Below are 13,536 nucleotides of genomic sequence, written 5' to 3' on the forward strand. Positions count from 1 at the left end.
ATGGCCCCCGGGGGTCGGATGGGGCCACAATAAGGGGTCAAAGTTTTTTGTTTTTTTTTGTTTGTTTGTTTTTTTTGTTGTTTTTTTTTTATATAGTGCAGATTCAAGTTTGTTAAAATCATGGACCCCGGGGATTGGATGGGGCCTCAAGGGGGGCATCAAAGTTTTACATACAAATTTATAGGAAAAATCTTTTAAAATCTTCTTCTCAAGAACCACTGAGCCAGAAAAGCTGAGGTTTATATGAAAGCTTCCTGATATAGTGCAGATTATAAATTGTTAAGATCATGGCCCCCGGGGGTGGGATGGGGCCACAATAGGGGATCAAAGTTTTACATACAAATATATAGGAAAAATCTTTAAAAATCTTCTTCCCAGAACCACTGAGCCAGAAAAGCTGAGATTTATATGAAAGCTTTCTGATATAGAGCAGATTCAGGTTTGTTAAAATCATGCCCCCCCCCCTGGGGTAGGATGGGGCCACAATAGGGGATCAAAGTTTTACATACAAATATATAGGAAAAATCTTTAAAAAATCTTCTTCTCAAGAACCATTGGGCCAAAGAAGTTCACATTTACATGAAAGCTTTCTGACATAGTGTAGATTCAAGTTTGCAAAAACCATGGCCTCCAGGGGAAGGTTTGGGGCCATAATAGGGACTACGGTTTTACATGCAAATAGATATGGAAAATCTTCTGATATGGACCAAGGTGACTCAGGTGAGCGATGTGGCCCATGGGCCTCTTGTTTATATATGTTTTGTACTTTGCTAAGAAACATTTCAAAGCCTTAAGGTGAGTCAATTTCCAAATGTTCGTTATTCTGATATATCTTAAAAATGTGACTTTAATGCACAAAAGTTCATTCAGTCAAGCTGTCCATCCTGTAACAATTAAAAAAGAAAATCTTCGATTTCTTTAATTTTCTTCGTAGTTTGAAAATACAAATGGTGCAGAATTATCAACAAAACTATTTTGAAAAGTGTGGATTCTTATGTTTAAATGAAAATAATTCTGACAAGTGTAAATTTTCCTTTCTTAGTACCAAAAATGTCTCTACTGTTACAATTTTCTTCCCTCCTGTTATATTTCTTTATTATAGAAAAAAGTTGAGCTTCTGTCTCATAATTTTAATTCAAACATTTCTGTATTTAATTATTCATTTTTTCCATGATACATCTGTAATAGATATAGACAAGAAAATTTATTGATAGATTATAGATTTATTAAAACTCACTGATTTGTCTGTCCTGTTACGATGACTGTCTTTCCTGTTATAAGCAGGTCTCTCCTGTTACAGGTAACATAATCATTAAAATTTCTTTCATTTAATATCATTTTGTGCACCAAAGTCCTTTGAAATATTTTCAAGTTGTTAATATCTAATATAAAGAGTTTTTCAAAACTGTTTTGCAATAATTTAATAAGTTAATCATTTTAATAATGTACAGATTATCTTGCTGCTTAGAAATTGTCACATTTTGCAATGTTCATAGGTATAAATTGTTGTCATTGGTTGTTGTGAGAAGTGTTTTTTAATTTATTTTTATGGAAGACCTTTCCACCATCATGTCAATGGAGTTTGCAAAAGTTTCCATAATGATTTTGATTTTTTATTGGCATTTTAAAATTTGTAACAGGAAGGACATATTATGATTAGTGGTGTCTTTTATATATCATCATATTCCAAAATTATGCTGTTTCTTGATTGGAGTTGTATCTTCTTAGGTTCATTATTATGTGTTTTATTTCATCCAACTTAAAAAATAAGATTTCAGAAACTTAAAAATTGTCATTTTTCAGAAGGTTAAATGTCTGCCGATTTTGATAATGACTCAGTAATCATTCATAATTACATTGAGCCATTTTATTTGCACCTTTGTGTTTTTGTAATGAGTTAATTAACATAACTCGTAATAAATAAAATAGTGACGGTCACGATACTGGCGAAATATGTTATCTATAAATGAACGATGAATAGATACTCCTCCTAGGCACCTGATCCCACCTCTGGTATGTCCAGGGGTCCTTGTTTGCCCAAGTCTTAAATTATTCTTTATTCCTTGTGGGATGTCTACAGTAATGCAGGGTTTGACACTAAGGCACGTCCGACCGACTGAGTCTACTAAATGATAGGTCCGGTCGGGTAAAATGTCGATTTACTAGTCCGACTGGTCGTGTTAAAAAATAAACAAGAAACTTTACTTTAAACCATAAGATATTTTATTCTTAACTAAAAAAGAATAACGGTAGACTTTGCGAACAATTTTGAACTGCATGATGACACAATCTCTATTTTTAGTTCTAATAAATAAGTCGCGGTTGGAAGTGATGTTTTACGACATCTACTCAATGTTAATGCTTGCAAAGTTATGTTTTAGATGAATTTATTTTCATTTTGTTTAAAAAACCCAGTTTATTTGAATCAAATATAAGAAAGTATTTATCAAATTAATAAATTGCGTCGTAAACAGCCATTTTTCGGTGTTGACAACTATAACTATAACTATATTTATTTCCAATCAAGGGCCCTCAAGGGGCAGCATGAAAATACATACAAATAATGTACATATACATATACAAGTAAAGAAAGAAGTGATTACATAACACATAGTTATATACAAATACAGAGTGTCATATATTGTTCAAAATAAATTTTCCAGTTATATTTGGAATGGATGGCTCTTCAGAACATAGTATGTAAATGAATTTTTGTTCATCATTGAGTTTGGTAAAAATTTTAACTGTTTTTTCTATAGCACCACAAAAAGATTTTCTTTCATCAGCAAACTTTTCACATTTAATCAAAAAATGGATCTCATCACCTAGTAAACCGGAGTTGCATTTGTTACGTATTCGTTCATTCCTAGTAATACCAGAATATCTACCAACTTCAATCATTAATTTATGAGCTGATATCCGTAACTTACAAATAGATCGCCTAATATCAAAAGTTTTAATTTTATTAAGATAGTTCTCAAAACTAACGTGCTCCTTGAGCTTAAAATAAGTGCACAGTTTTCCATCAATTAATTTATTTCGATTATTGTACCAGCTAGGTTTCAGTGTATTTATCACAAAGTAATTTCTTTACAATTTTCTTAAATCTATACTGACTAAAATCTCTTAACGGATATCCAATTTTAATATATTCTAAAGCTTTTTCTACCAGTGAGTACCATGACAGTTTACTGTTTAAATGTAAAGATTTACTACACATTGACATGTACAGGAATGTCTATATTCAAATACAACTTCTCGTCCTCAAGGAAAGATGTCCCAAGAGAAAAAAGTAAAAGGTTGGGAAGAAGCAAAGCAGGGCTTATGAAATAGGGATTAAAAAAACGGTTGAGGTCATTTTATTTTATATGGACTAGAGAATTTCCATGCCGGGTAGAATTTAAAGAAACAGAAAATGTGTTTGAAAATGAAAGCATTAAATTGAATGATGAGACTAAAGTTCTTTTTTGAGACAATCAAGTACGTTTTAGTTCATGCAAACTTTAAATGTTTGTCATTTGAATTAAGTACATTTAAATATGGAAAAACTATCAGTTTCTGGAAAGTTGGTCGGGGCTGGTGGATGTAAGGTCAGGTCTAGCAAAAATCATTTGAAGTAGCCTGACTGGTCTAGTGCTAAAAAAAGTAAATGTCAAACCCTGAGTAATGTCTCGGTGTGTTCTGTTAGTTAGATGATTTCTATATGACGTTTTACACCATAAAAGTTAAAGCTTAGCATTGGCATTTGACCTATTTTAGACCAATTTTTTATAATAAATTCAAGCACAATGAGACCATGATTCTTGAGGAACGAGTCATTTAATGGTAATCCTTTTATTTCAGATGCTCCAGCTGTCGGTGTATCTGGTCCTACCCAGTCTGGTACCACGGTAACTATTACTTGTACTGCTACTGTTACGTCTGATTCACCTGCTATCACAGCCATACAGTGGACAAAAAACAGTGTCACAATAGACATAGCAGGCAGTAACGGGAAATACTCCGGAGGATCTGTATTGATACCTTCACTGAATATCACCACCATAAATAGCACAGACAGCGGAGATTACCGGTGTAAAGCTACTAACCCTGTAGGATCTACCACTAGTACTTCTGCTGTGACTCTGGGTAAAGTTTAATTATATCTCTGGGTAAAATATTTTTACAATATCAATGTTAATGGTCTATGATATCAATGTTAGATATAAAGTATTCATCTGTGATATTGTCAATAGCGAAATATGTGTCTATATTATCAGTGATGATAAATTGTGTTTTTATTATAATTGTGAAAATTAAATCTATGATGTCATAATGTATGCATGTTTTAAAGACTTAAATGTTGACTATCACCCTGTTGGTTTTGTTAGAATGACAAAATGAACTGTTAGACAGAGCTTATGTTCGTATTTGAACAATCAACGAGGTATAATGACCATATACTGAATATCATGACCTACATGCATATTGTAATTTGTACACATTTTTCACCTGATATTATTTTATATTAATTACTTTCATTTTGGCTTATAAATTGATTATATCAACACAATGATATAGTGCTGTAGTCTGAGATATACAGGAACAGTATGTACAAAATGGAATTGATTGCACATATATTTAACTGTGATATGGAACAATATACTTTCCCATTTCATGTTGTAGTTTTATTTTTCCAAAGTGACACAATTGGAGTTTTAATAGCGAAAGTAATCACATGATGGTAATCACACATGTTAATGAATGTATTATTTCTTCAATTATCAAAATATGAAAAATTAAGAAAATTTTATAGAGATAATTTCTAGATAAGCATCATCTTATCACTGCCATTGCTTCAATACAGGGTATTCTCCTGACCATAAATTGAGAATATTCTGAAGTCTAAATTTCAAATCCAGCAAACTTTTGATTAAATAATTTTCACAAACAAATAAAATTTTCAGTATATGTTGGCATTTGGAATTTTTTATAACCGTGCATTTTTATTAAAACATGGCGAGATAAATCTTAAGATATAAGTAATAAAAATTTTGACTTAAGTCTATTCTCAGTTTTATAAAATGGTCTTGAGGCCTGGTCTATTTTATACAGGTTTGTTAAGAAGACTAAGTTTTGAGCTTTAAAATTCCAACATTTGTAGTCTAACATAATAAACGGAAAGTAAAAACGGGGTTCCACTTTATTAACACAATGAAATTAATGCTCTATAGTCTGAGATAAATTGGAATGGGTGTATAAAATGGAATCATGATAGAACATGCATTTAACTGTGATATGGAACAATATACTTTCCCAGTTCATATTGTAGTTTTATTTTTCCAAAGTGACACACTGTATGATGAATTATGTTGCTTACTTTTAAAACTTTGATTTGTTACAGCACCTCCCACTGTGTCAGTTACTGGACCCAGTTCTGTATTGTACGGTAATGCTGTCACATTCAATGGGACAGTCACTTCTAATCTTCCCTGGATTGCTCAGAAATGGCAAAAAGTACTCAATATTGGCACTGTACTAGATATAGATATAAGTGGTGGGAAGTATACAGGGAGTAGCCTGGCGTCTCCCAATCCCAAACTACTGATCATCAAAACAGACTTTGGTGACGAGACAAAGTACCAGCTTGTTGTGAGTAATGGTGTGGGATCCACCACCAGTAATCAAGTGACTTTGGATGTTACTGGAGGTAATTGTATTTTACATTTTATTCTTGATATATATATATATATATATATATACAGTAAAATATCTCTATCTCAAAGTCCGAGGGACCCCGAAAAAACTTCGAGATATCCGGGGGTTTGAGATATCCAAAATCAATCTTGGATATTTTTTTTCGAAGGGGGATATTTGATGCATAGTATGGGATTTGCATTATAAACAAAAACTCCGTTGCCATTTCTTATAGTTTAATACAAGTTGATAAATTAATATTGTAGAATTTCAAAGACAAACATTTCGTTTTTTAAATATATATGAACATCCAATTGAATTCACAATGTGTTTCAAATTAAGATGATCGTGTCTGTATGCTTACTTTAAGTTTACTGATGTCCAGGCTCGACTGGGATGTAGTTATTGCGTTGTAATGAAAGAACCTATCACGTAAGAAACAAAAAAGACGGATAAAAAAACCAAACTTTTAAATGTTTATTAAAGAAATTTTCATGTTTTCTCTGTACTAGTTTTAATGATGAAGCATGTACATGTATTATTAAATGCATTATCGTTATTAAGAGCATTACCTTCAAGCGTACTTCGACGATTTTGTGCGTTTATCTAACCCACATGATAATGATAGAACGTGTGTCATTCAAAAAACCATCCCTGGAATCGGGTGTGTTAGTTCATAATTGGCGGGGAACTTTAGCCGTAATTTTGAAAGGCTTCACTATATAATCACCCAAGCTGTTGAACCATTTATTGCGACCTGGGTCTTCTCGGAAGAAGCAAGCGTGGATTAGCGGTCATTAATTATAATTGATGTAGCCGCGGGTGTGAATGTGTGACTTAACGACGCCAGGTATGGTAAGCAGAGCGAAAAATTGACTGCACTTCGAGATAAACCAGGTGAATTTAGGGTATGGGACCTTGAAAATACTTCGACATAAGCGGAGTATTCAAGATTACCATGTTCGAAATATCCGAAGTTCTCTTAATCATTTATATAGGGAAAATGGCCGGGACCGGCGGTTGACTTCGACTCAAGCGGGGTATTCGAGATAAACCATATTCGAGATACAGATATTTTACTGTATATATATATATATATATATATATATATATATATATATATATAAATATAGTTTGTAAATAAAGAATTCGGTATTTGATACAGTAAATACATCCAATAATAAAAGTCAAGAAACACAAAACTCGAATAACATTTCACTGTTAGCGCTTTCGGCTTTAATGCCTCTTCAGACAGTTATAAGGATATTTCTTTGACTTTGAATTTTATAACTGTCTGAAGAGGCATTAAAGCCGAAAGCGCTAACAGTGAAATGTTATTCGAGTTTTGTGTTTCTTGACTTTTATTATTGGATATATATATATATATATATATATATATATATATATATATATATATATATATATAAAGCAAGTGTATAATTCATATTTCACAATCAAGTAGTTTTACATACATGTACATATTCAATTTGTGCATGAAAATGGATAATGCTGAAGTCGAACTTGATGTGGGTGATATTAGTGCATCTAAAGGTACATTTGATGTCACTGCAATACTCACAAATACATTCAATTACAATGGACAATTTATTAATCTTTAAGTATATGCTTATTTCCGCTTTTTGTCAAGGGATATGGGATAGCGATATAAGTGTAACAAAATTTAAGTTTAATTTCCAATTACTTCTTAAAAAATCAAGGGAATAAAGACCCTGAAGTAATTATCATACATGTACATCTAGCTAGGATCAGCCTGGCAGCGACTGGTTAATGTCGTCCAAACAACATACTCAAACTTTCCTGCCGTTTTTTGCATTAGATTATCACAAAACATAGAATTTCTTTGGCTTTCAGAGATATATCTCAAAGTCAAAGAAATATCCTTATAAATTTCTGAAAATCCTTTAAGAGATGTCTTTTTAACTTAAATTGAGAGGTTTGTTTTTCATTGATAAAGAGATATGTTTTTATGGTAAAGGGATATTTGTCTATATAAAGCGAAGTCTCTCTAAGTTAAAGAGATATATCTCTAAGTAAAGAAATTTCTCTTTTTTGAATAAAGAGTAAAATGACTTGGCATAGGTGTGTGGTCATCATTGCTTTTAAGGAGGTATTACACAGCAGAGAAATCTGATATGGATGGAAAGTGAAGGATATGTACAATAGTATATTTTGAAATTGAAAACTTTCATATCTACATTATTCATGCAGTTTTAGAATAAAGTGTTTTGAACAAAAATTAAAACCTCATATTCTTATATTCATATTTGAAAAGAAAGTCAGCCATTGTAATGGCGCTGTGATATTCCTCCTTAAGTTATAAGAAAGAGGCCAAATTTGGCATAAGTAAAACTCGCCCATTGCCCCAAGTCAACTAGATGACTTTAGAAGATACTCCATTAAATATTTTTGAATAATTTAAATGGAAATATTGACACAAATATTCATATTTTGTAAAATTTTAAAACAAAACATTCCTTAAGGTTCATATTAGATCATATATACCGTATATTGGTTTTTTTTCGCGGGGTGATCGATTTGGCTTATCTTAGCAGTTAGATAGCTTTCCACTAAAATTTCACTCTAAACCAAATATGCACCCAATTGTGACTTCAGTATTCGCAAGAGAGATAACTCTTCCTTGTCTGCCAAAATTTATTCTGCTAAAATTATTATTATACCATTGAGTCAGCAAATCGCCAAAATTTACTCCTGGGGAAAAAACATGCTATACAGTATGTAGGATAGATTCAAGCATGATGAGACCATGGTTCTTTTTGAATGAGTCATTTAATTGTAATCCTTTTATTTCAGATGCTCCAATTGTCAGTGTAACCGGTCCTACCCAGTCTGATACCACGGTAACTATTGGTTGTATTGCTGGTGTTACGTCTGAATCACCTGCTATCACAGCCATACAGTGGACAAAAGACAATACCACAATAGACATAGCAGGCAGTAACGGGAAATACTCTGGGGGATCTGTATCTACACCCTCATTGACTATCGCCTCCATAGCTCCCACAGACAAGGGAGATTACCGATGTACAGCTACTAACCCTGTAGGATCCACTATTAGTACTTCTGCTGTGACTCTGGGTAAAGTACATGTATATTTATTATACCTCAGAATGTTTTTGCTATATAAATGTTAGGTGAATAAATTTGCTATTTCTTCTGGATAATGCTAGCCGTGAAATAATTTCTGAACTATATGCCCGAGAGAAATAGTCTGGAAACTATATACTGGATGCTATATTTTCCCGCGTTTTATTTTCTGTGACATCAATGTCTGATAACTCACTTTGGTTGGAAACGGAAGTCTCGTGACGCCTTAGCTAAGTTGTACCAAATGATGAGAAGTAATGTTAACTTGTACCATTGATTAAGAAATGTAACCACACATGTATACCACACCGAGACGTTTTGTCAATTGAATGATATTATCTAATATACTAATAAAATAATCTGTCTTATTGGTGCCTGCTCCTTTGGTCACCTTACCCTGTCCAAGCCGTTACCCAAGCTGTGTTTGCATTGGTACTATAAATTTCATCCAAATTATGTTTGATACCAAAGCTGTCCATAAATGGAGTTTTAATAGCGAAAGTAATCACATGATAGTAATCACACATGTTATTGAATATATTATTTCTTCAATTATCAAAATATGAAAAATTAAGAAAAATTTATAGAGTACAATTTCTAGATAAGCATCATCTTATCACTGCCATTGCTTCAATACAGGGTATTCTCCTGACCATAAATTGAGAATATTCTGAAGTCTAAATTTCAAATCCAGCAAACTTTTGAAATAATTTTCACAAACAAATAAAATTTTCAGTATATGTTGGCATTTGGAATTTTTTATAAACGTGCATTTTTATTAAAACATGTGCGAGATAAATCTTAAGATATAAGTAATAAAAATTTTGACTTAAGTCTATTCTCAGTTTTATAAAGTGGTCTTGGGGCCTGGTCTATTTTATACAGGTTTGTTAAGAAGACTAAGTTTTGAGCTTTAAAATTCCAACATTTGTAGTCTAGCTAACATAATAAACGGAAAGTAAAATCGGGGTTCCACTTTATTAACACAATGATATTAATGCTCTATAGTCTGAGATAAATTGGAATGAGAGTATAAAATGGAATCATGATAGAACATGCATTTAACTGTGATATGGAACAATATACTTTCCCAGTTCATATTGTAGTTTTATTTTTCCAAAGTGACACACTGTATGATGAATTATGTTGCTTACTTTTAAAACTTTGATTTGTTACAGCACCTCCCACTGTGTCAGTTACTGGACCCAGTTCTGTATTGTACGATAATGCTGTCACATTCAATGGGACAGTCACTTCTAATCTTCCCTGGACTGCTCAGAAATGGCAAAAAGTACCCAATATTGGCACTGTACTAGATATAGATACAAGTGGTGGAAAGTATACAGGGAGTAGCCTGGCGTCTCCCAATCCCAAACTAAAGATCAGTAATACAGACTCTACTGATGAGGCAAAGTATCAGCTTGTTGTGAGTAATGGTGTGGGATCCACCACCAGTAATCAAGTGACTTTGGATGTTACTGGAGGTAATTGTGATTGTATTTTACATTTCATTTTTTAAATATATAAAATTGAATATTGTTTGTGATATTGAAACTGCTTGCTAGTGTATAACTCAAAATCAAATAATTTTAAATACATATTCAATTTGTGAATGAAAATGGATAATGCTGAAATAGAACTTGATGTGGTGATATTGGTGCATCTAATGATACTTTTGATGTCCCTGCAATATTCACAAATACATTCAATTACAATGGACAATTTATTAATTTTTGAATATATGCTTATTTCCCCTTTTTGTCAAGGGATATGGGGATAGTAATATAAGTATATCAAAATGTAAGTTTAATTTTCGATCAGTTCTTAAAAAATCAAGGGAATAAAGATCCTGAAGTAATTGCATGTACATCTCGCTAGGATCAGCCTGGCGACGACTGCATGGTTAATGCCGTCCAAACAACCTACTCCAACTTTCTGCCATTTTTTGCATTAGATGGTCTCTCTAAGTTAGAGAGATATTTCTCAAAGTAAAGAGATTTCTCTTTTTTAAACGACTTGCGATAGGAGTGTGTTCCATATTGCCTTTAAGAAAGTATAGGCCAGTCCGAAAGCATGAGTTATCTTTCCTTGATCAGGATCATAGTGCGCTTGCGTAACAGTAGTTTAAGACTTCTGGATAGTACATGTATATTCGAGAAGCCTCATTATCAACAGTGCATGCAGATGGACGCAAAGATATTGCTGTATAATTTTACTGCAATCATGTCAACAAATGTGTTAACGTTAATGAAATATCATAATGTGTAGGTTTCCTTCATGCACATAAAAAAAACAACTTTGCTTGTAAAAATAATAGAAAATTAATGTTGTAAATAGAGGAGAACATTCCCCCCCCCCCCCCCTTGCAGGACTTCACATGTTTGTGACTGAAATTAGTATATATCATACATGTATATTGCATAAATTTCCTCAGGATCTTTACTCTGGACCCCATGTTTTAACACAGTCATATTTATAATAAAATATAAGAGGTTACTTGTTCAATATCAATGTAGTACACTCAGCGATAAATGTTCTGACACGATTTACATCTACAATATGTAAGGATGTCAGACTGACACTTCTAGATTCTGGAAATATCCACCTCTTTTGATTGGCGAATAAAATTTAACCCATGCAGCCTCAGGGTGTGTTTGTAAATGAGAGGCCAATGACAGATTTCCAGCTGACTACTCACAATCACAATTACAATTTCAAATACAAATATAACCATCAAGAAATTTATACAATTTTTTGAAAATAAATTTAACAATAATTGAACCCCCTGAATTTATAGTAATACATTAAATACGTCACCAGGAGTATGTACCTGTAAATTCAGCCATTTTGGGTAAACTATTTGAGTTTTACTCACATTATTTTGTGAATTTGTGGTGAAAGAGGGGAGGGTCCCTTCAAATCTGTCATTGCAATTTCTGTTATGATGTGATACGTGCTTACATAATCAGACATCTCAAGGGGGCCAAAAATGAATAAAAGAGGAATAGAGAGAAGATACAGAGACGTCAAAAGCATTCTACTGGGGGTTTAAACTTACTTAACCCCCAAAGAGTACATCCGAGAGTGGCACATAAACACACACACACAAATACAATACAACACCCCCACCCACCCCACATGAGTTGCCATCGTAAACATTTGTAGGCAAGTGAATGTCTGATTTTCAATTCGATTTTTTAAAATTCTTTATTCCCCCCCCCCCCCCCAGAAAAATCACACCCCTAAATTGATCAAGAAATTATGGCTCCCCTCTTTCAAGGGGAGACATTGTTTTTGTACTTTCCATCAGTCTGTACGTTGGCCTGTCTGTCACAAAATTTTATGAAGGCTTCTCCTCCTACATGGCTTATCGGATAGACTTGAAACTTTGTACAATGCTTCACTGCCATTTGTAGAGGTGCATATTGTCGGGACAGGAGGATCCAATTATTTTCCTAAAAGTCATAGTGGATCTGAGAGGGGGGAAGGATGTGAAATACCTTGTGAACACTTCTATATTATGGCTTATCGGATAGAGTTGAAACTTTGTACAGTGCTTTATTACTATTTGTAGATGTGCATATTGTCGGGACAGGAGGATCCAATTATTTTCCTAAAAGTCATAGTGGATCTGAGAGGGGGGAAGGATGTGAAATACCTTGTGAACACTTCTATATTATGGCTTATCGGATAGAGTTGAAACTTTGTACAGTGCTTTATTACTATTTGTAGATGTGCATATTGTCGGGATAGGGGATCCAATTATTTTCCTTAAAGTTATAGTGGATCTAAGAGGGGTGGAGGATGTTAATATAGCTTGTGAATGCTTCTCCTATATGTCTTATCCGATAGACTTGAGATTTTGTTTGATACTTTAATGCCATTTGCAGATGTGTATTTTACAAGGACAGGAGGATCCAATGGTTATCCTTAAAGTTAAAGTGGATCTGAGGGGTGGAGGGTGTAAAAGAGTTTTTGAACTCTTCTCCAATGTGGCTTATCGAAGTTCATATTGTCTATGTTCCTGCTCATACTTTCTCCTCCATACCATGCAGTACATTAAAGGGAGGAGGTTTTATTTGGAGCACTTCCAATTTAGGGAGCTGGGGAGACATTTGTTTTTTTTATAAAAACAATCTCTAATTCTTTTTTGTTTCCATTAACATTTCCTTACCCTCTCCTAGAAATGATTTCAACCATTTTCGATTTTGAACAGCATCCACAATCAACATAATTAAAACACTTAAAATATTACTCAGTCTGATTGTGTTACTACCCGGAAGCTGTCATATTTATGGGGAGACATATTGTTTTTGTAATTTCTGACCATCCGTCCATCTGTCACAAAATCTTGTGAACGCTTCTCCTCCTATATGGCTTATCAGATAGATTTGGAACTTGTACTTAATGCTTCATTGCCATTTGTAGATGTGCATATTGTTGAGACAGGAGGATCCAATCTTTTTCCTAAAAGTTATAGTGGATCTAAGAGGAGTGGAGGATGTAAAATAACTTGTGAACACTTCTTCTCCTATATGGTTTATCTGATAGATTTGAAACGTTATACATTGTACAATGCTTCATTGTCATTTGTAGATGTGCATATTGTCTGGATAGGAGGATCCAATTATTTTCCTAAAAGTTATAGTGTATCCAAGAGGGGTGGAGGATGTTTAAATAGCTAGTGAACGCTTCTCCTCCTATATGGCTTATCCGATAGACTTGACATTTTGT

General features: G+C 33.3%; 2 protein-coding genes across 3 annotated transcripts in view; one reads left to right on the forward strand and one right to left on the reverse strand.

Annotated features, from left to right (window-relative positions):
- LOC125673160 (titin-like) overlaps positions 1-13,536 on the forward strand; it is a 268,458-nt gene that overhangs the window by 159,302 nt on the left and 95,620 nt on the right. For both annotated transcript variants that reach the window (XM_056160692.1, XM_056160693.1), the window contains exons 4-7: positions 3,844-4,128; positions 5,384-5,689; positions 8,509-8,793; positions 9,981-10,286. In XM_056160692.1, coding sequence (XP_056016667.1) covers positions 3,844-4,128; positions 5,384-5,689; positions 8,509-8,793; positions 9,981-10,286 — 1,182 coding nt within the window. The remainder of the gene's footprint in view (positions 1-3,843; positions 4,129-5,383; positions 5,690-8,508; positions 8,794-9,980; positions 10,287-13,536) is intronic.
- Positions 1-13,536, reverse strand: part of LOC125673175 (uncharacterized) — a 333,899-nt gene that overhangs the window by 34,041 nt on the left and 286,322 nt on the right. The gene's annotated exons all lie outside the window — the stretch shown is intronic.

This window comes from Ostrea edulis, chromosome 3, assembly GCF_947568905.1.
Source record: "Ostrea edulis chromosome 3, xbOstEdul1.1, whole genome shotgun sequence".
Taxonomy (NCBI): domain Eukaryota; kingdom Metazoa; phylum Mollusca; class Bivalvia; order Ostreida; family Ostreidae; genus Ostrea; species Ostrea edulis.